The 26,691-nt window shown below is 54.8% G+C and overlaps 1 protein-coding gene across 2 annotated transcripts in view; it reads right to left on the bottom strand.

Moving 5' to 3' along the window:
- TRIM62 (tripartite motif containing 62) overlaps window positions 1–26,246 on the bottom strand; it is a 28,711-nt gene extending 2,465 nt beyond the window's left edge. Inside the window, exons 1-5 of one of the 2 annotated variants that reach the window (XM_028113898.1) lie at window positions 26,169–26,246; window positions 25,192–25,626; window positions 13,985–14,080; window positions 9,465–9,721; window positions 8,585–8,700 (exon numbers count right to left, since the gene is read on the bottom strand). In XM_028113898.1, the coding sequence (XP_027969699.1) occupies window positions 8,585–8,700; window positions 9,465–9,721; window positions 13,985–14,080; window positions 25,192–25,599 (877 nt within the window). In that variant the 5' untranslated portion in view covers window positions 25,600–25,626; window positions 26,169–26,246. The remainder of the gene's footprint in view (window positions 1–8,584; window positions 8,701–9,464; window positions 9,722–13,984; window positions 14,081–25,191; window positions 25,627–26,168) is intronic. The other variant, XM_028113899.1, reaches the window with a different exon arrangement.
- Window positions 26,247–26,691: the final 445 nt, after the last annotated feature.

The following is a 26,691-nucleotide window of genomic DNA, read 5'->3' as shown; positions in this document are numbered from 1 at the left end:
CCTCCTCTGTAAAATGGAAGGGTGACGGCCAAGGTCCTTCCAGATTTAAACCTGGCTGCAGCAGAGCACGGACTGTGACTGCCGGGGGCATGGAACACAGTGGGTGCTCCACAAAAGTTTGTTCGGTAAACCGCAATGAAATCCAGAATTAGGGAACTTCAGAGCTGAGAGAGCTAAAAGATTCTCCAGGTGCTGGTAATCACCCTGGTGGGGATAAGGACACGTGTGGGGGTGTTTGGGTTTCTCAATAGATGAGATCCGTGCATCTAAACGCCCTGAATGAAATGCACGGGGTAGTCCCACGACCCCCTTGCCACCCATAAATTTCCAAATGCTCAACCAGACATTCATTTCATTCATGAAAAACTTTTTTACAATGACCTAAAATTACATATTAACTCCATTTTATGTATGAACAGGATATAATTTTTGTACAGTTTTAATATACTGAGTAGTTTGGAACACTACTACCATGGAAACTGAGGGGAGACTGAATTTGTGTTGTTTTAGAACTTCATTGGGAATTGTTCACTTTTGGGGAAAATACATCTGTTAAGAAAAATGCCACTGACTCATAAAATCTACCTGTTTGGGGCCACATTTGAGGGAGAATGGTGTTTTACCTATGGTGTGAGCACCTGACTACTTCATTATGTTTTCCGGTGTGGTTATAGTGAGCACCAAAGATTGTCATGTACAATATTTTCTTATAAATCATTTCTGTGTATTTTTCCTTTATATTATCATCAGAGTGTGGATATAAACAATTTCAAGTGTGTATATATATATATATATATCTTTGAGACATTACAAGTTATGTTAGGAAATGTAGGTGACAGGTCTGAAAGGGCTGTAAACCATTAATTCTGAGCCAACTCTTCCACTTGACAGATGGGGAAAATGAGACCCAGAGAGGAGAGTGGACTAATCTCAGGTCACCCAGCACCTAGTGGCAGAGTGAGGACTAATCAAGGCCATGTGCAATCTGGCCCCAGCCCTCTCCTCCAGCCTCCCTGTCACATGCCACCCAACCTCACTCAGCCCCAAAGCCTCCACTCAGACTGTTCCTCCATTGACTCCTCTCCGCTTGTTATCACCCCTGCATCTGGCTCGGACCATCCTCTGGGAAGCCTTCTTAGTTGCCCAGCAGGTGTGCTGACTCTTTCTTCTGAGCTTCCTTAACTTCGTGTCCTTTCCTGATTCTATAAGGGGTACAGTCTCCTGTGCCCACATCTTACACCCATTTGCACCAGAAGGGCAAGAGCTGTGTACCATCCAACTAGGCTCTCCTTCGTGTGTCCGGTGCCCAGCACAGAGCCAGGCATGGTGAAGGTTTCCAGAAAGGCTCACCAAATTAAACCAACCCTGTTTGTGTTGCTCTTGCAGGCAGCACAGGCTGGGTCATCCTGCTCAGGGCTGGCCACACTGGCTTAGCAGGGCTGGCCATACTGGCTTAGCAGGTCTGGCTCTCAGAGTCTCTGTTTACTCTTTCCTCCGTGAGGGAGCTAATGTTCAGCCAGAAGATGCGAGAACCTGGAAGTGGCCCTCCTGAGCCTGGATGACCATTTCCAGGCCAGAGTGAGACAGAGGCGAAGAAGGGTGAGGAGAAGAATCCTGCCACCAGTTCCTAGGAGCAAAGGATTTCTTCATGTTGCTCTCTGGCCCTTCCCTTATCTGGGGGAGCAAGAGCATGATTCCACTTGGCTGCAGCATTACCCCCTGCCTCTGTCACCCCCGTTGGCTGCATGCGTGCACAGAAATAAAGCACCTCAGCGGTGGCAACTGTCCCCAACAGGGAGCAAGAACCAGTTTCTGAACTGCGCTCCCATTCACACATCCACTAACAACACTCACCTTTGACTTGTATCAGGCTCCTTCCACGAGCTCTGTTAGGAGTCAGTTTAGTTTTGCATTTTACATTCTCCTTTCCTGTTCTCAGAACTCAGAGGGCTGAATGGGAACAATTAGGCCTATGAATAGAGGGGTCAATGGAAACACAGCTCTCTATCCAGGGACATTGAAGAGGGGGAGCAATGAGAAGGAAGACACTGAATCAGTGGCTGAATGTTCCACCCTGTTGTCCGAGTGATCACAGTGCAGCCTGCCGAAACCAGAAGCTCCTGCCACATGGAATGTGGGAATCCCCACAGTGGCGTCAGGAGGTGAGAGCTGGAGGGAGGTGTAGGAACTGTGTGTGAAGGGGAGGCTAGGGAAGCAAGAAGAATCTAATTAGACACAGACGGGCCACTCCTACTGGCTGTGGAATGTGGGTCACACTCAGGCGTCTGTGGCAGCGGGGCAGAGAAGGCACAAAGCCAAGGTGTGGGCAGCGCCGTCCTGAGTGCCACGCGGGAACCCGGGGTGCTCAGGATGACTGCGGAGGTCAGCAACAGGCAGAAATTGCAGCACAGGGCATTAGGACAGGGGCTGGAGGGTGGGGACGGGGGTTGGAGGCAGATACCAGCACACGGAGAGGAGGGCTCAGCCCCAGGCTCTTAAGCCTCATGGAGAGTCATGTGGCCACTTCCAGTGCCACCGATGAGTGGGGAGGGCGCCCGAGGAGGCAGTCAAATGGGCTCTCAGTGGCTCTGAGATTGGGCCCACAGAGATGAGGCTGCAGTACAGAGAAAATCCTGACTGCACTGAGAGCCAACTCCTGGGTGTGGACCCTCACTACTTTGAAGCCCCGGGGACCGGGTAAGGGGAGGGCCCGCCACTCATTGGGTGGGCCTGGGGGCGGAGTCTGCTGGTCATTGGACAGCGCTGGCAGCGGAGGCGGGACCAGGGGTGGGGACCGGTAACTGTGTTCTGGGCCCAACCTCCCAGGGGCAGGGCTAGGGGCGGGGCCTGGTGTTCTTATTAGGCACAGGGCGTGGCCTGCTTCTTAAGGGGCTTTGACACCCCCAAAGGGTAGGCTGGGGTCCACCTCCAGGGTCTCCCATCTCATCATAAATAGAGGTTCTGTCTTCCCAGGCCCCCTTCCCACCCTCCGTGAGGCTAGGGGTGGCAGAAGTAACAGTCTTCAGACCAGAGAGAGACCCAGAAGGGGGCATGGCAACACCTTTTCCCCCTCTGAGATGTCAGTCGCTGGATGGGGACTGGCAATCCCTCCACCCATCCTTTATCCGTGGGAGAGCTGCCAAACCCCAGCGAAACAAACCAGTCCCCTGGAGCTCACTAGGTTACAGGTCAGAGCTCTTTTCTAGGTCCAGAGACAAACAAAAAGCAGCTGTTGAAGCAGCCCGTCTGGTCTCCAGGTGTTTTCTCTGTCCACTAAAGCCTGAGACCTTGAGGTCAAAGGCATTGAGGGAGGGACATGGACAGTCTGCTGGCCATCGTCAACCCACCCCACATGGCCCAGGTAGCAGAGAAACCCCCTAGTCCAGCACCATCACTTGGCAGCCGGTGGCTGGTGCCTCTCTGTTCCCAAGGACAGTGGCTTGACCCTTCAAAGCCTGACAGGACAGGAGATACTACCAGCTCTTACAAAATCTGCTGCCTCAGGCTTCCCACCTATTTGGGCCCTCCGGGTCATCGTGCTGGCATTCGAGAAAGATGCTCACACCCACTAGCTCTTGGGAATGCTGCAGCAGCCCCAGGAATGCAAATCACCGTACCATTTGTCAGAAGAGGAAACTGAAGCTCCAGGGACACTTCTCGGAGTTAAGTGGCCTGCCCGAGCTGCCACTCGGGGTGGAAATACAGTTGGAACTTGAGCTAAGGTCTTTTTACACCATGTTCTTTCCTTAACGTGGCCCCAGAAAGCCTGCTCAGCAAGACTGAGGAACCATCTGATGAGTCATGACCATCATCATCATAAACAGGTATCACGTACTTACTAAGTTCCAGGATTATTATCACAAATAGATCATTTTATTTCATTCTTATACCTACCCTGGGAGATCAATCACATCTTCCCCATCCCTGTTTTACAGAGGAGAAAACTGGCTCAGAGAGGGCAGTGATTTGCCCTGGGGTACACAGCTAGGAGATGAACACCCTGGAAGCCGAAATGATTGGATTGAGGCGAGTAGGGGGAAGGAGCGAGCAGCCCAGGGGAGGGAGGTGGCAGAAGCACAGAAGGCAGTGTCTGGTGTCCTCGGGTCTGGCTGGGGAGGAAGTTTGTGCTGGGGGGCTGGAACAATCTGGCCAGGCGGCTGGAGGAGGGTTTCCAATGTCAGCTGAAGGGTGGGACAGGAGGTGGGTGGTGGTAAAGACGGGAGGTTCGGAAGCAAGGGGAGTGACCAGTGCTAAATGGAGTTCTCAGGTGACCCAATAGGAAGCCCTCGCTGGAAGGCGGGCAGGCAGGAAGCTGCTAGAATCCAGGGGCTGGGTCCCTGGGGGCGCCTGCCCCTCCCATAAAGGGCCTTGGTTTCAGAGTGACTTCACAGGCCCTACAGACAAAGGAAGGGGCCTGGCTAAGCAGGTCACTGTTCTCTGAACTCCCCAGGGACCTGTGTCCTTGGCCGGATGTTCAGGGCACACCTACTGCTCCCTCGGCCCCTCTTCCACAGACAAGTTTTCTCTGGGCCAGTGATTCTCAACTGGGGCGATTTTCCTCGCAGGGATCATCGGGCAATGTCTGGAGACATTTTGGGGTGTCAAAACTGGGGAGGGGGCATCTGGTTGGGTAAAGACCAGGAATGCTGCTACACACCCTACCATGCACAGGACAGCCCCCTACAACAAGAAATTATCCAGCCTCAAAGGTCAACAGAAACCCTGCCCTGGGGCAACCAGCAAGTTCCCACATCCATGAGCTCCCTTGCAAGGGACTTGAGAAGGAACTAGCATCCCAATTTTACAGAGGAGGAATCTGAGGCTCAGAGGAGAAAGTGACTTGTTCAAGGATGTGTGGCAAGTTCCACTCAAAAATATTTACTGAGTACTTACTTTATGGCACTATTCCAGTAGCAGAACTGAGCCTAGGACTCATTCATTTCTTTATTTACATATCAACAAACATTTGCTGTGTGGGCTTCTAGGGATATAGAGGGATGAATTAGACCCAGCCCTGACCTCTCAGAGCTCATGGTCTAGTGAGACAGACAGCTACACAGACATTGACAAAACAGAGAGACCAGGAAAGCCCAGGGCTACCTAAAGAAATCCTGGAAGGCTTCTCAGAGGAGGTGTTTATAAACGAGGCCGTGAAGGGGAGTAGGAGTTTGTCATCAAAAACTGAGGTTTGTGGAGAGGGTTCTAGGCAAAGGGAGCAGCATGTGTGAAAGTAGAGGAGGAAGAATACGGCTCATTTAAGACCTGGAGATGGATCAGTGTCGCCGAGTATTATGGGGGTGGGGGGTGGGGAGGAGGATGAGAGAAGGGCAGGCAGGGCCCAGGTCTTGTAGGACCTTGACTGTCAGGCTGAGGTGCCTGGAGTGCCTCTCTGAGCTGTGACAAGGATCCAGCCAGTGGCAGCCAAGACAAAGAGAGCTCTTGAGACCATCTGCCTGAGGGGCTTCCCTGGGTCAGCAGCTGGGGACGTGCTTCTTGCCTCCTTGAGTTATTCTGCTTCACCCACATGTGGCCTTCCCCCTGCTGGGCCCCAGGGTGGCGGTCCCTCCAAGTCTAGGAGCACAGAGAGGCGAGGAGTACCCCAGGAGGACAGCCCAGAGTCCCACCCAGTCTGCTGGAAAACGGGCCCTTCCCTAAACTGCTGCCCCTTTTGGCAATGAGGCCACAGATCCAGATTTAAGAGTACTAGGTGCTGTCCCTTCGCTTCTGGGAAATTGGTAATGATGTATCAGATGTGGCTTTCGGTCACCTACAGGGGAGCCCCATCTCTGTCCAGCATTCATGCCCCCAGTGATGTCTTCTGCCCTCTCCATCCCTCCCTGGAAGGCCCCATCATGAACATCCTGGGATCCCTCATGCTCCTGCCCTCCCCATGGCCTTTGCTGGTGCAGTTCCCCACAGGAGGGACAATCTGGAGGCCCACCAGGCCCCACCCTTCCCCGAGTCGCAAAAGCCTCAGCCTTCAGTGCTCAGTTCAAACATCATCTGTTGAGGGCTTCTCCTGGCCCCTGCCCTGTGCCATCCAGAGCCTCCTGTTTCCCCCTCCGGGTTTCCCCAGCCCTGTGTGAGTCCCTCGTCATAGTTTGTCCCGCTGGGCTGTCAGGGTCTGGAAGGGTCTGTTTGACCATCTGTTTCTCCTGACCCCTGAAAATGCCTGGAAGGACTTTCAGTGTCTGTGGGTCGAAAGAATGAATCCAGGCACGGGGACAGAGCTCTGACTGCTGTGTGACTATGGGAAATCAGTGAGCCTCTCTGAGCCTCAGTCTCCCACCCTGTCTTCCTGGGTTGGTGTGAGGCCAGAGGATGCCTGGTTGGCTTAGTAGGTAAGGGCACAGGCTCTGGGCTCTGAGAGGTCTGAGTGCAAATCCTGACTGTAGCACTTCCAGGTTGTGATCATGGACAAGTTCCTAATGGTTCTGTGCCTCTTTCTTCAACTGAAGAAATGAGGATAATAGTGCCTACCTCTTAGGGAGAATTCCCCTTTATATCCTTGTCTCACCTTTAAAGGACATGGTGCCTTTGTAGGTTGTATGATTTCGGGTCCCAGGGTCTACTCCCTCCACTAGAAACCTGTTCACACCCTCTCTCTCTGCAAACCTCCCATCACCTGCTCTTGTCCATCATCATCCAGTCGGCAGCCTTGCTTCCTACCTCACTGGGAAAGGGGAGGTCCTCAGAAGAGAATCCTCTCAAGCTCCCACCCCTGCCCATTTACTCCCCCTCCTCTGGGCTCCCGAAGATGAGCTGTCTGGGCTCCCAGCAGACGCCGCAGCAGACCCCCCTCCTGGCCGTCTCCCTGGCCACTCTCTCTGCCCTTCGCCCTCAGCTCTGCCCTCCTTCCACCGGGTCTTTCCCATCATCCACAAATAGACTGTTACTTCTTTCACCTTCAACGGCCTCTGCCACCTTCTCTCTCCGTCCCTTAAATCAAACGCCTGCCTTAGAAATAGAAAGCACTGTCTCCACTCGCTCTCTTCCCACTCGCTCTTGGCTGGCCTCCTATCCAGCTTACGCCCCTGCGGCTCCACTAAGTTCTCGTCACCGAAGACCTGCATGTTGCTGGAGAACAGTCAGTTTGGGTTCTCCCACCTGGCCTAGTGGCCTTTGCTGCCCTCAGCCACTCTCCCTACTTGGCTTCCAGGACATACCCGGGTTCCCCACCCCACTTCTCTGGCTATTCCTTCCCGGTCCCCTTGGCTGGGTCTCCCTCCTGTCCCTACGATCTGGGGAGTGCCCCAGGGCTTCAAAGTTGAGAGCAGCCCTGTCTCTTTTCTTTCACTTCCTAGGTGATGTCATCCAGGCTCATTAAATACAGCCCACACGCTGACATCGCCGGCCCTGACCCTTGTCCTCTACAGTACTAGTCATTCCATCTGCCTTCACTAAGACATCTCATCCGTATGGCAGACCTCACGTGCTTACAGCTCTGTCCTTCCAGGCACCTCGGCCTGCATCGTTGTAGTTTCCTTGTCTTCTTTCTCTCACACTTGAGATCCGATTCATTAGCAAATCCTGTTGGCTCTCCCTTCAAAGTATATCCTAAATCTGATCACTTCTCTCTACCTCCACTGCCATCACCCTACTCCAAGCCACCATCGCTCACCTGGAGTATTGTGGAAACCTCCTACCCAGTGTCCCAGCCTCCACCCTTCACCCACTTCGGTCTGTTCTCAACCCAGCAGCGAGAGGGAGCCTCGAGGAACTTAAGCACATGCCACTGCATGTCCCCAAGCCCTCCAATGGCTCCCATCTCACTCAGCATGAAATCTGAGTGATCTGAGTGAAACTTCAGATTTCAAGTTCTCACCCTGGCCCGCAGGCCCTCAGGGTCTGGCCACTGCCACCTCCCTGACCTCACCTTCTACTCTCTTCCACTCTAGCCACACCAGCCTCCTCACTGTTCCTTGAATATGCCAGGCTTGCTCCTGCCTCAGGGCCTTTGCGCTTGCTATCCCCACTGCGAGAGACACTCTTCCCTCAGAAACCTGCATGGTTTCTGAGGGGAGACACTCTCCTTCTTCCTTCAGGCCTTTACGTCTATGCTTCCTTTCTGGTGAGATCCTCTAACTGGACCTTCTACCTAAAATCACTATCTGACCTAACACCCCCTAGCTCCCTTCCTTATCTTTTATCTTTCTCTAATGAACTATGGATTTCACTTATTTACTTTCATTTTCTCTCTCCCTATGATGTAAGATCCATGAGGGCAGAGACTTTTGCCTGTTTTGCTCACTGCTATGTCTCCAATACCTCGAATAGTGCATGGTGTGATATGTGTTGTAGGATGGATGAATGAACTGCCCAAGGCCTCAGTCTCTTCATCGGAGAATGGACATACTAATGGCCTCACGATGGCTGTATGAGGATTCACTGAGCTGAGTGATCATGCGGGACAGGCCCCGGAAGACAGCAGGTGCTTGGCAAGAAACTCTCCTCCTCCCTCTGCCCTGCCCCCATGCTGTATTCAGAGCAGGCAGCTGGGCAGGGACGTAGCCCCCTAGCTCCTGCCCGTGCTAACCCTTGCCTCTTCCTGGGTGCTCCTGGGGACGGGCAGGAAGGGCCTTACCTGGGTGGATGTCCTGGAACAGGGACTTCCAGATGGTGTACTGCAGGGGGCCCGTGTACTTGGAGGTTGGGAAGTCTTCATAAGTCAGATTGGTCTCATGGATTTTCCCTTTAAGCCTGGAAGGAAAGCAGGACAGCAGGTTGCATTGGGGGCTGGAGTTTGGTCCCAACACTGGGGGCCCTACAGCCACCTTCGGCGCAGCTGATGAAGGGCGAGGTCATGTATGTCAAGTCTGCCAGCCCCAGAGTCAAGTGCCTGCTTATGCCACTTCCTACTTCTCTAGCCTCATTTTCTTCAACTTTAAAATGGGTACTGAGATAGCACCTGCCTTTCAGTCTTGTGAGGATGACGCGGCATAATGTATGTAAAATGCTTACCACAGTGCTTGGCTCACAGTCAACGCCGAATACATGATGTTAGCTATCAGACTTGATCATCAACAGACCAATAATGAAGTGTTATCATTATGAAAGGTGGCTCTGGGACCAGAGAGACGTGCAGCTGAACCCTGTCTCTGCCAAATACTAGATGAGGGGCCTTGGCCAAGTGATCTAGCTTCTCTGTGCCTGTTCCTACGGGTGTGAAAAGGGGACGGCGGCAGTAACTTATCTCCAAGGGAGCTAAGAAGATTATAATAATATAAATATTATTTACTACCTACAATATCAATGTTATAAACAATATAATATACGTTTGTAATATAAATAACGTTGCACTCTAAGTAATATTCTATATGATTCTGCTTATTACGTAGAGAACAACTATGAACGCAGAAAGCCTTGTTAGCCCAGGCTCTGGCACAGAGCACATGCCCCGGAACTGTGTGATGAGGATGGGGCTGATGGCGTTCTCTGCGAGCCACCCCCTGCGCCTCACTTACCGCTCAGACAGCGAGGCCACCCCGGCCAGAAAGGTGTGGCGGTCGGTCTCGGCCAGCCGCTCCTGCAGGATCTGGGCCCCCTCCTGCACCTTGCGCAGCTGCTGGCTGTAACGCTGGACTTTCTGCTCGATGTCTGTGAGCGTGCGCGCCGTGTCGGCCTCCAACTCCTCCAGCATCGCTTTCTGCCGCTCACGCAGCAGCCGGTGCAGCCGCTCGAACGCCTCCCCAATGGTGGTCCGCAAGCTTTTGGTGGAAGACTGTGGGGACAGTCATCAGGGGTTAGGCCAGGGGGAGCGGATGGGGGGGAGAGGAGAGGGTGGGGGAGGGGCACGTGGAAAATCTCCGTGGCAGGACCGGCTGGCATCGCCCCAGACAGCACATGATTCCACGTGCCCTTTAGGAAACCCACTGAGGCTTGAACTAGAGGGGCTGTGGCTTGAAAGACATCTGGGGGCAGCCTCTTCAGCCCTGGTGCCCGACGGGCTGGCTGGAGGGACAGAGCAGGGAAAGGTGTGAGGATGATGCCCAGCTTTCTGGCTTGGGGGTGGGAGGGACAGGGAAGCTGGGGGAGAGGGGGTGGGGGGGGGAGAAGAGGCTGAGGTCAGTCTAGGATACAGTGAGGTCTTTATTTGTGAAAAAAAGAAAAAATCACTCGTGGGGCTCAAGCAAAGGTGACAAGGAGATCACAGATATCAGAGAGCTTTATAAACCACAAGGTGCCGGGCAAACCTTGGTGGTCACCCGCCCTGTCCTGCCGCCCTTGAGACCCACCCCCCAGGCGAGAAACCAGAGCTGGAGGTTAAAGCCATGATCACAGGAGACAAGCCTGGATTTGCCTACTTCTCTGCTCCCGCGGGCACTGCCGGACCCAGGAGGGGCCTGTGTGGTGAAGTGCCCAGGCTTCAGTGCCCAACAGCCCAGGTGAGAATCCTGGCTCTGGGTCTCTAGCTGTGGCAACTTCAGTTGCCTAATGTCTCTGAGCCTGTTTTCTTATCTGTGAGAGGAGTAGCACAACCACGGCGCAGGGGTCTGGGGAAGATTAAGCGGGGGCTTGTTTGCAAAAGGCATGGCATTGTTTGAGGTGCGGAGAAAGAGCCTGATTACGGAGAGATGGTCTCTGAGCCGGGGCCTGCAGGACAGGCAGCAAGTCAGCGGGGGATGCGGGGAGCATCGCATGGCGGGACAACACGGGTACAGAAGTGTGTCCAGGCTGCAGCAGTGTACGGGACCTGCCTCTGCAATTTTACTTTGTGGGATTCTGGCTGGGAGTTCACAGAGTCAGAGACCCCGCTGTGTTCAGTGCCCAGGGCTCTGTGGGAGGCTTGACAAAGGCTCAATTAGGGCCAGTTCCCTCCTGTAGCGGCGGCAGGAAGAACTGCTGGCAGCGGGCCAGCCTCCCCGCGCATGCCCACCCAGAGCGCCAGGCAGACAAAGGGGGTGGAGGAGAGGCTGGGGACGAAGAGCCAGGCTGCCTGTGGCCTCCCTGAGCCCCTCCCTGATCCCTCAGGCTTCTGTGCGGGTCACAGGTGGAGAAGACGGGGCCTGCTCTCCCTGCACCATCTGCCGCTGCCCTCCAAGGACGCCCAAATCCCACAGCCACCCCTTCCGGCTCCTTCTCGACCCCTCCATGGCAGTGTTTGGCGCACTGGCCACCCTCTACCAGCTGCATGTACTGGTTTGCCTCCCACCTCTGTGGCTGCTCCCTCTGGGCCGGCTCCTTCCGTTCTCACCTACATGCCCTCCTAGATGTTCCAGCCCCACTGCTTTGAGGATGGCTCCCATGTCCTTATCCGTGGCCTTGCGTGTCTCCTGAGCACCACATTCATCTTTCCACCTGCCTCAACCACAGACTCCTGGGATCCCACAGGCCATCCAACTCTCTTGGTCCGTAAGTCAACTCTGTGTCTTTGGCAACAAACTCAACGCCACAGTGACCCTTCTAATGTGCCAAGTGGGTCAAAGCCAATGCTGTTTAGGAACCTTTCTTGGCTCCTTGATAACTAGTAAAAGACTAAATTCCTTAGCCCAGCAATCAGAGTCCTTAGTCTGATCCCAGCTTACCTCTCTAGTGCCATTGTGCTGCTATTCCACCTGCCTAGAATGGACCACCCCCAAAACAAACTCTATTCAACAGGCAAACTCCTACTCGACCTGCAAGACCCAGATTGAAAGCTACCTCCTCTGTGTCATCCTCCCTAACTTTTTCAGGCAGTGAAATAGTTAAATGTCTCCAGAGCATTTTGTAAATATTCCTAATCCACAGTCTCACATAAAATGTGGCTCCAGCTAGTGGACAAACCCCCAGGGGTAAGAATGACGTCTTCCCCAGCCTTGTACTTCCCGTGCCCATCCCAGGGCCTGGCACAAAGCTGGTCGTCAGAATCTGCTTGAGAGGTGAAGGAGGGAAGAGTCTTGCCAAAAACTGCTCTGCAGAGGTGGGTGCAGACTCCATCTTCTTTTTAGGATGGGGGTCTAGTGTCTCCAGCACAAAAGAGGATGGGTAGGAAAAGGGGGAGAGGCAGGGAGAGGGCAGCTCAATAGTGGAACGTCAGACTGACAGCCAATCACAGGGGCTTCAAGTATGTCCCTAAAAGGTCTTCCCAATGTACCTGTCTTGCTGACCACAAAGCCATAGATCTGGATGAGGACCTCCCAGCCTGGGGCTGGAATATGCACTAGGTTCTGACAAAATTGGACAGTAAGCTCCCAATTAACCACTCACTAGCTGTGGGGCCTTAGGCTGGTTTCTCAACATCTCTGTGCCTCAGTTTCCTTGCCAATAAAATAGAGATAACATTCCTGCCTCAGAAGGTGTCCCCCTCACATCACACATACACTCATCTGTTCTACAACTATTTATTATGTGGGAGGCACTGTGCTAGGTTCTGGGGAGTCCTGCTGTCATGGGGTGACATTCTGTGGGGTTCAGTGAGACAATGAATGGGAAACACAGTTACCAGCTCACCTGGCATGCCCCATTTATTCTAGTTTTTTCTAGGGCAGAGTCACCCCCACCCCACCCCCAACCCCTTTGGTGCTGTGGCTGGGAAAGCAGCCTCTACCCCAGCCCACCACATCCCTGGGAACACACAGGGGCTCGGAGGAACTGGGGCTGGTTCAGAAAAACACCCTGCCAAGAATGCGTCACTTGGTCAGCACTGACCAAGGAAAACATTGGGCCCAGGGAGGGAGATCAGACAGGCCCTCAGGCCGGGCCATTGGAGGGACAGGCGCTGCAGGAAGGCCGAGTCAGGCACCAGGTGAAATATGACCTCCAAAGCATCCATAGGCATTTCTTGTATAAACACCCCAGTCCAGACAGGAAGCAGGGCTGGGGGAACTGGAGGGGGAGGTGGCCCCACAGGACCCCCCAGAGGTAGACAGATGGACAGGAAAGCAGGGGAGGAAAAGGTCAGTGGAGAAAAACAATGGGGAGTGGAGAGAAGAGAACGCTGGGGAAAAACTAGACCATAATATTCGCTCTCATTCACATAGAGGCTTGCATTTGCTTCTCTTCACCTGAGGGTGCAGAATCACCAGGCAGATAGGGAAACTGAGGCTGTGGAAGGCAAATAGGCTAGCGTCCTCTGTTTCTCATCTATGGCCTGCTGAGGGTCCTGCCCAAAGGCATTCCAGAATGTTCTCTAAAGAAATGTTTGTCATGACCTCCCTGAGACCCCACACGGGTTGGTGGCCAAGCTTGGGCACAGATCTGGGTCTCCAATGGCCTCTCCAGGCCCCAGGTGACCCCCAGAGGTCCAGAGCATTCCTAAGGCTCTAGCTCAGCTGCTGCTAGCGAGGCGGGCCAGACTGAAATCAACGTAGAGCTTAGCAGCTGGGCTTGGGTCCCCAGTTCCTGGTCCCAGAAAGGGCAGAAATCAAAGCAAGCCTTGTCCAGTTGGTGAGGCATCAGTGGGGGGAACTCAGAGGGAGGCCCTGGGATCCAGAATTTCAGGGCTGGAAGGAGCCTGGCCAGGGTCTCTGGTGGACAGATGGGAAGACTGGGGGGCCAGAAAAGGATGCAGTTTACCCAAAGTCACACAGCCAGTTAGTGGCTGGATCAGAATCCAGGGCCTCCCTCTCAGGTCCAGAAAAAGCCTTTCTTTTCAAACCATTGCAGCCAGAGACTATAGGGATTGGCCCTACTTTGCAGTAGAGTCCATATCCCCACGGTCTGCGTTTAAAAGAGTGATACCAAGGCTGGGCCACAAATCATCAGGAGGGCTTCAGGGGAACACGCTCAGGGTTGGCTCCTCCGGACTGCTCCCTGGTCCCACCTCACCTTCCACCCAGAGCAGGAAGGGAGAAAGGGCCCCACCCTTAAACCCAGGCACCAGCCCAAATCCTTGCCCTCAGTCCTAGGAGTGGGTCGCATTTACCTTCGTGGAAGCTCCAGCCTCTGTTCCACTGCCCCCAGCCCCGCCCCTCTCATAATGGGTCTGGCACCTTTAAGCCCCGCCCCTCCCAGAGGGCCCCGCCCCCTCCGCAGGCTCCGCCCCCCCGCGCCGGGCCGGGCTCACCTTGGTCTCGGCCAGCTGTCGCTTCAGCAGCTGAAGCGCCTCGGTGTGCTCCCGCTCGCTGTCCTGAAGGGCCTGAAGCTGCTCCTTCAGCTCCCTCTGGAACAACACAAGGCCTGGATGCGGAGCCCGGGCCAGACCGCCGCCGCGCTCCCGCGCCCCGGCCCAACACCGTCCTCCCCGCACAGTTCAACAAACCCCCCAGTCTCCCAGATACCCGGGCTGCCTTCATCTTTCCATCTTTCATCTGGAGGTTTGCGACAGCCTCCTCTCTAGCCATCCCAGGAGTTTACGATCTCCCTGTCTCCAACCCGCCTCCACATACATTCTGCCCCAGCCTGATTTGCGGGCGGAGACTCCCGGCTTAGCATCCTGCGGTGGGTACCAAGGCCGTACCACTGTGCTCCGCTTCGACTCACGCGTCCAGTGGGCTGGGCGCTGCTCTCAGTCCTGTGCTTGTATTGGGTCATTTAATCCTCTCAACACAGAGGAAGGCACTATTAATACCTCCATTTTCCAATGGAAAAATTGGTACAGAGAGCTCATGAAACTGGCCCCAAAGCATGCAGCCAAGCAAGTAAGGGTAAAACCATAAGTGGACCATGACCTTGACGTCAGGTGGGTGACATGGTTTCTACAGTGATGACACCCATGACAAACAGTGACAAAAACCCATACTATACAACATATGGAAACCTTAAGTAAGGCCACGAGCAGTATTACTGATTTTTCCTTTGCCTCAGGTTCCAGTAGGGCTCAGCAAGACGCTGCTAGGGATTTTGTTTTTATTTAAAAATTTGATATTTTGTTCATCATGGGTTTTTTTTTTGCTTTAATTTTAAAATTGCATTAAGTATTAACCATCTCAATCACTGAGTTTTGGGGTGCCTGCTTCAATGCTGTGCCTCACCCTCGTGCCACACCTGTCTCCACCACCCCTCTCCCCTCACTCCCATGCACCCAAAGCGGCCTTCTTCCTGTTGCTCCGACACGGGCTTGTCTTGGCCTCGTGATTTTGCCCTTGCTGCTTCCTCTGGCCAGTGCACTCCACTCAGATTTTCTTCCGGTGATTCCTTTGTGTCACTGACATATCAGGTCAGATGCCACCTCCTCAGGGAGGTCTCGCCAGACCACCCCATGTACAGCATCATCCCCTACACCCTCTGTCCCGCATCCTGCTTCGAGGTCCTCCTAGCACCTTCTGCTGTCCGAGATGCTCTTGCTCACTTGTTAGCGTGTTTACTGCTCATCTCCTCCACCAGACTGTGAATATCATGAGGGCAGGAGTCCTGTCTGGCTTGTTCACTGTTGGATCCCCAGTGTTTAGAACAGTGCCCAGCACACAGCAGGGCCTCGATGAATATTTGTCAAATGAATGAATGTGGTGTTGAGGTGGGTACCCCCGTGACAGGGCCAGCTGTCTGCACGTACTGGGCAGTTAGCTCACTGTATCATAACTAGTTCTCCTGTCTGTCCCTAGTGCCCCTCCCCCCCCATGAGCCCATGAGTCCTGCAGGGCGGACCCTTACCAGTCCCTGCTCTCTATCCCCTGTACCTATCAACGGCCTGACACTAAGATGGGGCTCAAGGAAGTTTGCTCTGTGGAAACAGCCTCTGAGCGGGACCTGGGTTTTCCAGTCAGCCTGGGCTGTGAGAGATGCCAGGAGCTGACTTACCTGTTCACCCTCACCTCCCTCCTACTCCCTGAGCTCATCAGAGCAGGGAGGACCCTTGGAAAACATCTGGTCCAACTAATTTTACAGACGAGGGAGTGACACGGGAAGATGGTCGTGATGACACGCTAAGGGAAGCATGCAGAAATTACCTTTGCTTACTATCCCTTAGTCATGCAACAAATATTTACCGAGCAACTACTCTGTGCTAGGCACCACCGAGGCTCTGGGGATACAGCAGAGAGTGAGACAGACAGTCCCTATCCACAGGGACCGTCCAGTGTGGTGGGGAAGAGAGATAATGAGCAAGGAAAATAACAAAAGAACCAGGTGATTCTGGGTTATGGTCTGTGCTCTAGAGAAGATAAAGCAGTGCGGGATGGGGGCGAGTTTGGGGGAAGGTGGTCAGGGAAGGCTCCTCTTCTCTGAGCCGTGACCTGAGATGACACAGCGGCAGGATGAGGAGCCAGCCTTGGAAAACAGGAGTCCCTGATGACTGATCGAGAAGGCAGGCCTGCCTCTTCCTCTTGGACTCTGGGAGCAACAGAACACTCCTTTGCCCATTCCACAAACACGTGCGGAGGTCTCCTTGGGCCCACACGGTGCTGTGTCAGCAACAGGCAGAGGGATGCCTCAGGAGGGGTGCAGATGAGTTGGGGGGCAAGACAGGGACACATGCGTTAACATGACAGAGAATGCTGGAATAGGGTTAAGGGACACCAGACTTGCTGCTCTTCCCAAGTCCCCATCTCAGCGAAGGCCACCCCCACCCCTACTGCCATCCAAGTGAGAAATCTGGGAGTCATTCTTGACGCTGCCCACCCACCAGGGCAATGGGTCATCAGGTTTGTCTCGCCAGTTGTCTCCTGTCTACACCCACTGCCCCTCGTTTGGTTTTCACCCCTGCTTTTCTGGACTGTGACCCTAGGCTCCCCTCTGCCCCTGCACGCTCCAAGTGCCCCACAGAGCAGCTGGAGTGACTGCTCTATGGGACAGATCTGTCCATGCTTCTTCCCCGTGCCCCACTGCAGCATTTCCATGGTGTCTGGAAAGACAGCCATGAAGCTTGAGCGTGGCACTCAAGGCCTTCTCCCCTGGCCCCAAACTTCCTCTCTTGGTCCAGACCTGCACTGTCTAATAAAGCAGCCACCAGCCACATGCGGCCACTAAAGTTAACATGATTTGAAATGAAATAAAACTGAAACTCGGTTCCGCAGCGGCACCGAGGTGTTGGGTTGCATATTTCAAGTGCTCAAGAGCCACATGGGACCAGTGGCTAGTGTCTCAGACGGCACAGATGCGGAGCACCAGGAACTGTCTGGTCAAACCCTCTGGAACTCTCGAACAGGAAACTGAGGTCCATGAAAAGGGACTGACTGGTCCGGGGCCACACAGCTTGAAAGAGGAGAACCAACTGGAAAATGTACGGCCGGCAGAAGTGAGACACAAAACAGGAAGCTCTATGGGGCACAGCTAGCTCTGAAGAAGGGCCGCCATGCTGAGGTTTGGGTTCACAGGCTCACAACCACCTCATGAGGTGAGTGCCTTTAACACCTCCATCTCATGGAGGGGGAAACAGAGGCTCAGAGAGGTCAGACAGCTTGCCTCAGGTCACACAGCTCCATTTCCGAATCCGTAAAGTGCAGCTAATATCAGTGTTGGCTCTGTGGTTGTGAGGATCTGATGACTTAATTCATGCCCTGACACGACGCCCAGGGTACACTCAGTCACTCTTGGCTGCTGTCACGGTCATCATCATCATCCCAATGACATGTGAGACAGGGAGTCAGAACTGGCAGAGCATCCAGGAGAGACTTTATTTCTGATTTGGAAAGCCCAGGGAAGATGGATGGATGCGCAGGGTTCCTTCAGGTCTCCTGGGTGGGGCCAGAGCATCCCAGGTGGACAGACTAGTCGGGCAGGGGCACACCTGGTGTGTGCAGGAAGTGGGGGGCAGGTGGGGATGACGGGAGCCAGGCTGGACAGGTGGGTGGAGTCCCAAGCTGGAAAGGCCAGTGGGGTTAGCTGGGGTGAGAGCGGGGGGGGGGGGAGGAGGCCTTGAAGGTCAGCTTGGGGGAGCTGGACTCTGCCGGCCCCATCAGAGCAGGAGCATGTCAGGAGTGGGAGAGTCGGGAGGGGCAAACCTCAGAGGGCAGAGCCACAGCTCTGTGCCCCTTCCTTTGGAGACGAGCACAGTTAGGGCTGGCGCAGACCTGAGTAGCAATTATGCAAATGTCAGCTGAGAGGCTCGGGGCTCCCATAGGTTTGGAGAGGCCAGGACTGGGGCAGCAGCTGGTGGCGGGCGGGGGGGTGGGGGGGGAAGGACAGAGAGCCAAGGTTCCTATGCTCCCCAGGCCAGACTGCCCCTCCTGTGGGGCCACCCCTCTCCCAGCCTAGAGGGCAAAGCTGCTGCAGGAAGCCATCTCCTGAAGGCTTCAGGGACCCTTCTCACCCCTGTCACCAAGCAGTGCTGCCCAGGGCAGATAGCGTGAACGCTGGGTTTGAGTCCCAGCTGTATGACCTTAGGCGGATCACCTCTTCCCCTCTCAGGGCCCACCTCTCAGAGCCTTATCTGTAAAATGGGCATCAGAGTCACCCATGGGGTTGGGGTGGGACTAAATAAGATGGCCCCGTGAAAGGGCCACGTAGGTGCCCAGGTCCCCTCCCCTTCTCCACGCTCCGATACGCGCTCTCTCTCCTGCTCTGACCCAAGGACACCAGAAATCTCAACATGGCCAACTGAACTTGCCCCACCTTCTTCCTCTCCCCCATTCCTCTCCCACGCCCAGAACCCCTGATGCTCCTGCTCCCCCCGACAGGCCTGAACTCTTGCATGTCTTCTCTCTTTGAACCCCACCCCTCCCGGACCCTCCCAGACAATCCTCCCGGACCACCCGCAGTCTCTTGCAAGGCCTCCTCATTGCTCCCTTTGCCCCCAGGCTCTCCCAGCCCTCCAGTTGCCCACTGCCCAACCTGCAGGCCTGGCCAGGCCCCGCTTGCCGGCTCAAACCAGGTCCTGGCTCCCCAGCATCTCCAGGAATGAATCCAAGCTCCTTGGGGTGGGGATTTGAGAGTGGGCCCCCGCAACCTCACTCCCCCATTCCTGCCAGGCCCCAGATGCCCTCCCCTCCAGCCACAATTACCCACCAGCTCATCTCCAGGCCTGTCCCTGGGCTGACAACCTAAGTTCCAGTTCCAGCAACACTTACTGGTGCCATGGCAGTGGGCACAGTTTCTGAGCCTCCGTTTCCTCAAAAGAGGGCAATGCCACCCACTGCACAGGTGTGCATGAGGATTCGGTGAGAGTGTCAGCGCTGCCCCTGCCCCCGGGCAATGGGGGCCGTGAATGGCTTTACCCCTGGTGTCCACAATGTCTTCTCTCTCTGCCCTCAGCTCAACCGTCAGCCCCACGGAGGCCTGGATGACTCTCAGTTACAGCCAGAGGAGCCGGGGCCATGACGCCCGCGGTCGATGGGCCTGGCTCCCCCCCAGCAGGCGCTCTCCCGGGCCCAGCGCACAGCCTGGCCCCCAGCAGCCACAGCAGTAGTGCTGACTGAAGAAATTACTGAGTGAATCCCTAATTCAGGATGGACCCCGCCTCCAAATCCTCCACACCCACCCCAGTGTCCAAGCAGAGCTCAGGGTCCGCAAAGTAAATGAGGCTGTGCCATGGTTTCTGAGGCCCCTCCACCGTCGGATGCTGCGTGAGGCAGTCAGGATGTTGGGGAGGAGGGTGAGTTCTGGGCCAGACAGACCGGAGTCTGAGCTCCCAGCTCTGGCTCCCGCCTGCACCCGTCTTGCGCTCTCCCACACCCACTCCATCTTGGGCAAGTTACTGAACCTCTCAGCCTCAATGTCTTCATCTGCGAAATGGTGCTGGTGCGAGTCCCACACAAGGAATTGGGAAAGGAGAAAGGATTTCATGGCCGTCCCAGCACCTAGCTCACAGCCAGTGCCTGATGAGCGCAGCTGGTGTTTCCTTAGAGTTGTTCTTTCTGTTGTTGTCACTGCCCACCCAATCCTTTGCCTTCTGTGAAATAAATGTCCCGAGGCGGCCCAAATTCAAGTTCCTACACTGTGGCCTGTGCCTAGCCAAGGTGTCCTGGATGAACATTCCTGGCAGCCCGCGGACACCTGTGAGGAGGGAAGTAGGGATGCCAACAGCAAGCCCCGAGTTTGACTCACTGCCAGCTGCTTCCCTGTCTGTGGCGCTGAATAAAGCAGCTTCAGAGCCATTAGCTGTCTGGATGGGCAGCGAGTCTCTCTCCCTCTTTACGCAGCAAGGGGACAGTCTTGTTACTTCGATCTCCCAGGCTGGGAAAGGCTGAGAGGAGGCAGTGCCTTCTGCTCAGCTGGAAGAAGCTGGAGTCAGGATTTGAACCCAGTCCCCTTACCCCGCCTTTTCCCCCAAGTGGCTGTCTCTTGGCAGCTCTGGGTCACCACGCCCAGCTCATCAGGGCTCCCACCCAAGGTTAGTGCAGCACCGTCTCCCCCGGCAGGACAGAGGCCTTGGGAAAGGCTCCAATGGTCACATAAGGCCTGGAAAGGGTGTCTGGGACTGAATGTGATCCCTTCTCTGGAGGCATGGAAGCTGAGGTCTCAGGCCAGAGAGTGGGATGCATGTCTGACCAAGATGACATCCAGCCACCTGCCCTCAGGGCATCAGCTAGCACAGACCGTGTCCTTAGCCTGACCCTGTGTTGAGTACTTGAAACACAAAGACAGGCAGCGTGGGAGAGGTGGGGAAAGGGAGGGGGGGTACTACCTGGCCCTCAGAGGTAGCTGGGAGGCTGTGAGTGGCCCAGTCAGATTGGCTTCTAATCCTGCCCCTGCCACCTCCCAGCTGGGTGACTGAACAAGGCACTCAATTCCTCTGAGCCTGTTTCTTTATCTGGAAAAGGAGTAAATGACAGGACCCACTCAACAGGGTTTTATGAAGATTAAATGAGGTAATACAAGAAAAGCGCTTAGTCTAGTCCCAGGCAATGCACCAAGGCCCAATAGGTATTGGCTGAGAAGCTCCAAACCCTTCTGAGATGGGGCTCCCTCCCTCCCTTTGGCTCTACGGTCCAATGCTCAGCAGTGAAAAAAAAAGGTGAGGCAGGGAGGCACACACACACATACACACGCTCACATGCTTTTATACAATAAAAATTCTGAATAATCACAAAGCAATTCTAACCATGTTTTTCTATGGGGTGAGATTATGGGGGGGGACTTTAACTTTTATATTACATAGCTCTGTTGATTATGTTAATTTTATAATCAGAAAACAATTCCTTAAAAATTGTTGTGTGCTACTCAGTGGCAGGCACAGTATCAGGCACTTTTGATCCAGCATCCCTAACCCTCAGAACATCCTTCCCAGGGAGGTCATCTTTTTTATTTATTTATTTAAAAAAATTTTTTTTTTGTTATGTTAATCCCCATACATCATTAGTTTTTAATGTAGTGTTCCATGATTCATTGTTTGTGCATAACACCCAGTGCTCCACGCAGAACGTGCTCTCTTTAATACCCATCACCAGGCTAACCCATCCCCCACCCCCTCCCCTCTAGAACCCTCAGTTTGTTTTTCAGAGTCCATCGTCTCTCATGGTTCGTCTCCTGCTCCGATGTCCCCCCCTTCATTCTTCCCCTCCCAGGGAGGTCATCTTAACCCCATGTTACAGATGAGCAGGGGGAGGCTTAGAGAAGTGAAGTGATCTGACCAAGGACACACAGCTCATCAATGATGATGCCAGGATCTGACCCCAGTATTGGAATCAAGTTCAAAGCAATTCTGCTTGGCAGGTCAGGGAAAGCTTCATGGAGGAGGTGACATTTGAGCTGAGCCTGGAAAGCTCATTAGAGCTTCTCTAGGCCAAGGTTCTCAACCAGGGGTGACTCTGACCCCAGGGGACATTTGATGAAGTCTGGAGACGTTTTTGGTTGTCACAGCTTGGTGGGATGGGAGGGGTGGGAGGGTGGAGGGGGTGAGGGGAGTGGGAGGCGCTGCTGGTTAGCGCTAGTCTGAGGCCAGGGATACTCCTAAACATTCTACAGTGCACAAGATTGCCTTGCATACAAAGACTCACCTGGCCCCAAGTGTCAATTGCGCTCAGTATGATAACATACTACAGCTGTCATTTACTGAGTGCTCACTATGTGCCGAGTGCAGTACTAAGTTCTTGCAAATGCCATCTCATTTCATCCGCCCCCATCACCGTCAATGAGGGACTTGAAGCTCAGAGGTGGAAGTAACTCTTCTAAGGCCACACTGCCAGAAAATGGTGGCACCAGGATTGAAGCTGCCCAGTACAAAGCCAGAGTTCTTCACCTTTCTGCTCTGCTGCCTCCAGGATTTATAATAAATGTAAAAGCTGCAGGCCAACCGCTAGGTGGGATGTGAGGAGACTCCAGCTGAGCCCAGGCACAGCCTCCTCTGGCCTCGGGCCTGGGGAAAGGTCCGCTTCCTCCTCCTCTGCCACTTACCCATCTGTCAAGTGAGGGTTGCACCAAAAGATCTCCAAGGTTCTCCAGCTCTGAGTCTGTTATTCTCCAGGAGAGGGACCCAAGCCCAGGCTCTAGGAGCCCTGGGGATGGAACCACCAGCAGCCGGGAGAGGAGGGGGTATGCTGGGCAGGCTCAGCCTCATTCCCAGTGCACACGTAGCGAATGAGCTCTGCTCTGTTGATTATGTTACCCCACAAGATGAGAGAGGCAGGTGGGTTGGGGAGTGGCTTGAACCTCACCCAGGAACTCCCCACTCCAAGGTGGAAAGTATGTTTCTCTGCCACCTTCTTGCCAAGCCCAAAGGAGGAGCCAAAGCAAGGTCTCCTCTCAGGCAAGAGAGGCCGGGCTGGGCACTTGCCCAGCTGGGCATGTGAGGTCTCACAGGTAGAAGGAGAAAGGATGGGAGGGGGCATGCTGACTCAGCCCCTCCCCTGTGCCAAGCATCTCAAACAGCAGTTCACCTCAGGTCAGCCTCCTGAAATCCTGGTAGGAAAGAACCATTGTGACCCCAGTCTACACACCAGAGCATCAAGGCTTACATGAAGGGACTTGCCGAGTCACACAGACAAGGCTGAAGGAAGGTTTGGAGCCCAAGTCTATCTGCCCACAGGATAGTGCACTAGAAGGTAGGTGAGTGGCCGTCTTGTTCTTTTCACCGAAGAGTAAAAGTGTTTCAATAACATTTAGAGAAAATACACATTTAATTTCTCCTGTATTCCCCAGGATATGGAATGGATTGCAAAAAACCAAAACACAATTGTTCTGATTTCCTGGTTTGCACTCAGGGGAACCCAGGCTCAGAAGGCAGAGGCCTCTCTAGCTAGAAAGTAGACAGGGAGAGGAGGGGCTAAGCGGCAGAGGAGGGATCTGGCCTGGGGCAGGCAGAGCTTTCTAGCCTGGCTCTCTCATTGTCTGGTAGTGTGGCTTTGGGTAAGTCCCATCACCTCTCTGGACCTCAGTCTCCACATCTATATTAGGAAGAGGTTGGACAGATGGTTTCAGACAGAGTCCCTTCAAACCCTCACCACCTGCACCCAGCCATGTCAAAGGTTCTCCCCTCCCTGTTTATGTGACTTCACAGATGGAGAGATGGGGATACCAGGGCCCGGCACAAAATGCTCTGGGGATGGAGGGCCGATGCCAGCCTATGCAAGCTCCCAGAGCCCCCAGTTCTTGCTCTCCATCCTCAAAAAGCCAGACTGGGAGGGAGTCAGCCATGGTTTCGGGATGAAAAGGGCAGGGAGGGAGAGAGGGTGAACATGGGGCCATTTCTCCTGGGCCAAGGGTCATCCACACATCTGCTAAGTGCAGGCTGACTTGCAGAGACTCATGTTGGTTGGGGGGGGGCGGGGGCAGGGAGGACACCTCCTACAACGTAGGGGAAAGTAGTTATTTAGCTCCTGCTTAAGCATCTCAAGGGCCAGGGAACTCACTGCCTGCCAAGTTAGCCCACTGCATATTAAAAAAAAATGAATGAAAGATCTGCTTCCAAAGGCTCCAGTCTGGGACTGCTCAGGCCAGAATTGGTCATTCACTCATTCATTATTCAAACTTTACTGATGAGTACGGACGTGCCAGGCTTTCGGGCCATAGATATGATGAATCACAGACTGTCTCTGCTCTTTGGAAACTGTGCTAGACTGGTATCCCAAAGCCAAAGATACAGGACTGGTGGATTGAAATGGTTTAGGTGGAGGTAAAGATTAGACTTCCAGGCTGAAATAAGCTTGGGTGCCATTCTAGTAAACACATTAAATGGATTTCTTTGCTACAAGATTTCTCCAAACCTTTAATATGAAAAATGTACATGGAGATTCCTCCAAGGGGGTATCTAGAATATACTGTATTTCCCCAATATAGCTGATCTTGGAACACTACTTTTTAAAACAGCACACTTATTAACAGAGGATATTTGAGGAAATGCAGCTCCAATGCCTTTTTTTTTTTTTTTTTTTTGCCAGGGGAGCTTGGGGAAGCCTTACACCGAGAAGACATTTGAGCAGGGCTTTGAGAACTGAGTAGGAGTTGGTCAGTGAAGATGGGAATGTTTAAGGGAGATCATTTATAGTCCTGGGCTGACTATGCTCAGGTTACCCTGCATATACTGTTTCATTTAGTCTTCAAAGATCTTGATAAGGGTGACAGAGCCAAGGAATCATCAAAAGCCTCTGGAGACTCCCAGAGATCCACCCCCCTCTCTTTTCTTGAATCACCCCACTTCAGGGCCTTATTCTCCAAATCCTGAGTCTTAAGTCCTGTTCCCACAGTCAACATGGCCTGTCCTCTGCTTTAAACCCAAAATAGTTTCTTACAGTACCTGGACTTGATCCCAGCTTTAATCCCTCACACACCTTGGCCTAGGCCTTGGCACCCAAACTCACCTTCTCTGCAGTTTAGATAGCCATAACTTAGACCCTCTCTCAGATTTCACCCTGGCCTGCCCAGTGCAATCTAGCCCTGGTACTGCCCCCTAGGTCCTGATGCACACCTGATTGAGACCTGCCCTATGGTGCCTCAAGCCTGCCCCTCAGCTACCCCAAACAGTCCTGACCCATTCCCGGACGGCGGCCCCGCCCCCTGTCTAGACTTGATAGTGTTCCCATTCCATCTGCGTCTTTGTCCCACCTCTGTCCTGAACCATTCATTTGTGGACCCCGCCTTCAGGTCCAGGCCCCTGACCCCAGACAGTGGCCCTCCAGCTCTCATTCGTCCCCGTCCCAACCCTGCCCCAAGCCCGTACCTGGGCCAGCTCTGATCTCACTGGTGCCAGCCATGCCACTCCATGGGTGACCCCTCCCCAACCAAGGACCCACCCCGACTTCGGGTCTGTCTCAGACGCGGCCAGACGCTGACGCCCCTAGGCCCCGCCCCCAGCACCCCGCCCTCTCTCCGCGGCCCCGCCCCGTCCCGTACTAATTCTGATAGGGCCCTGACCCTGCCGGCGGCCCCGCCCCGTGACAATTTTGCCTAGGCCCACCCCACGGTCCAGCCCTGACCCCGCCCCCGGCCCCGGCCCCGCCCTCGGCCGGCCGGGCAGCTCACCTGCAACTCCTCGAAGGCATCGTCGATGCCGGTGACCTGGTGCTGCTCGTGCAGCGCCGGCTCGTCGCAGAAGAAGCAGAGCAGCGCGCGGTCCGTGAGGCAGAAGAGCTTGACCTTGTCGTGCGCCTGGCAGGGTCGCGCGACGCGGCGCGCGTTGAGGATGGCGTCCAGCGGGAAGGCGCTGTAGCGCTCCACGATGTTGGCTAGCTTCAGGCTGGGCGCGAGCGCGGGCTCGGCGAACGTGCGCCGGCACTCGGGGCAGTCGCGGGCGCCCTGCGCCTCCTGCCTCACCCAGTGCTCAGTGATGCAGCGGCGGCAGAAGTAGTGCTCGCAGCCCAGGCTCACCGGGTCCTGGTAGATGCTCAGACAGATGGAGCAGAGCAGCTCGTCCTTGAGGCTGCACGCCATGGCGCTGGGGGCGGCGGAGAGGGGGCCCTGAGATGCAGGGGGGCGGCTGAGCGAGCGCGGCGCTGTCGGGGGCAGCACCGAGGGATGGGTGCGGGGAGCAGGCGGGGAGAGGCAGGAGTACGAGCTACAGAAGGAAGAAGGGGGGCTGTCCGGGAGGGAAGGGGGGGGACGCGAGGAAGAGGGACAGGGTAGAGACTAGTCGGGACGCGAGTCCAGGAAGGTGGTCTCGAGGTAGTGGATGACTCGAAGCGATGGGTGCTGGAGGGAGGGGGCCTTGGTGTCTGAGGGAAGAGGTTCTTGGCAAGGAGGTTCTAGAGTAAGGGACAGTGTGAAGGGATGGGTGCTCGGAGAAGAGGATCCAGGAGGGGAGCGGAGGCCTTGGGGGGGGGCTGAAACCCCGGGATGGGTGCAGTGGGGGGAGGGGGAGAAGCAGGGGATGGGGAATTCTGGGGAAGGGGGAAGCCAGGCAAAGCGGCGCCGCGGTTGTGCGTGGCAGAGGAGAGGAGGAGTGCGAGCAAGCTCAGCTGCACGATCCCGGCCCCAAGACCCCACCCGGCGTGGCCCCTTACCCCTGCCGGCTCAGCGGCCACTGCTCAGGTCCGAGCGCAGCCTCTCAACCCGGAACCAGCCGAGCGCGAGCTCCCGGCGGCAGTGACTCCCTCCCCGCCTCCGCGGGCCGGGCCCAGGCGACTCCGCCCCTACGGCGGGCGGGGGAGAGGAGAGGCGGGGCCAGGCCTCCGGCCTGCGGACCCCCTCTCCGCCCCCACCGTTCCCCTACTCCCCCCGCCCCGACCGAAATCCAGCTGTTCCTTCAGGATCTGCACACGGAACAACGTGCGCGTCTCGCTTAGGGTCCCTGCGGGGGGTGAGGATAGCTAATTTAAGAGGATAAGGAATAAACAAGGAGCATCTTTATGGATCATCGACTTGAAGATTTAGGAAAAATATTTTTTAATAAAACAAGCAAGGATATGTCCTGTAATCTGTATAGAATACAACCTTTGCATAAAATGTAAAGATAAACTCGAGAGAATGCCCTGCTTGCTTAGGGCAAGTTCAAGATTTCCACTTCACTTTCTTAAGGAGTGCTTG

The sequence above is a fragment of the Eumetopias jubatus genome, unplaced genomic scaffold, assembly GCF_037043125.1.
Source record: "Eumetopias jubatus isolate StellerSeaLion01/CBP00866 unplaced genomic scaffold, mEumJub1_p1.0 scaffold_4, whole genome shotgun sequence".
Taxonomy (NCBI): Eukaryota; Metazoa; Chordata; class Mammalia; order Carnivora; family Otariidae; genus Eumetopias; species Eumetopias jubatus.
Note: the sequence above shows the minus strand (reverse complement) of the source record. Positions and strands in the feature narration are given on the sequence as shown.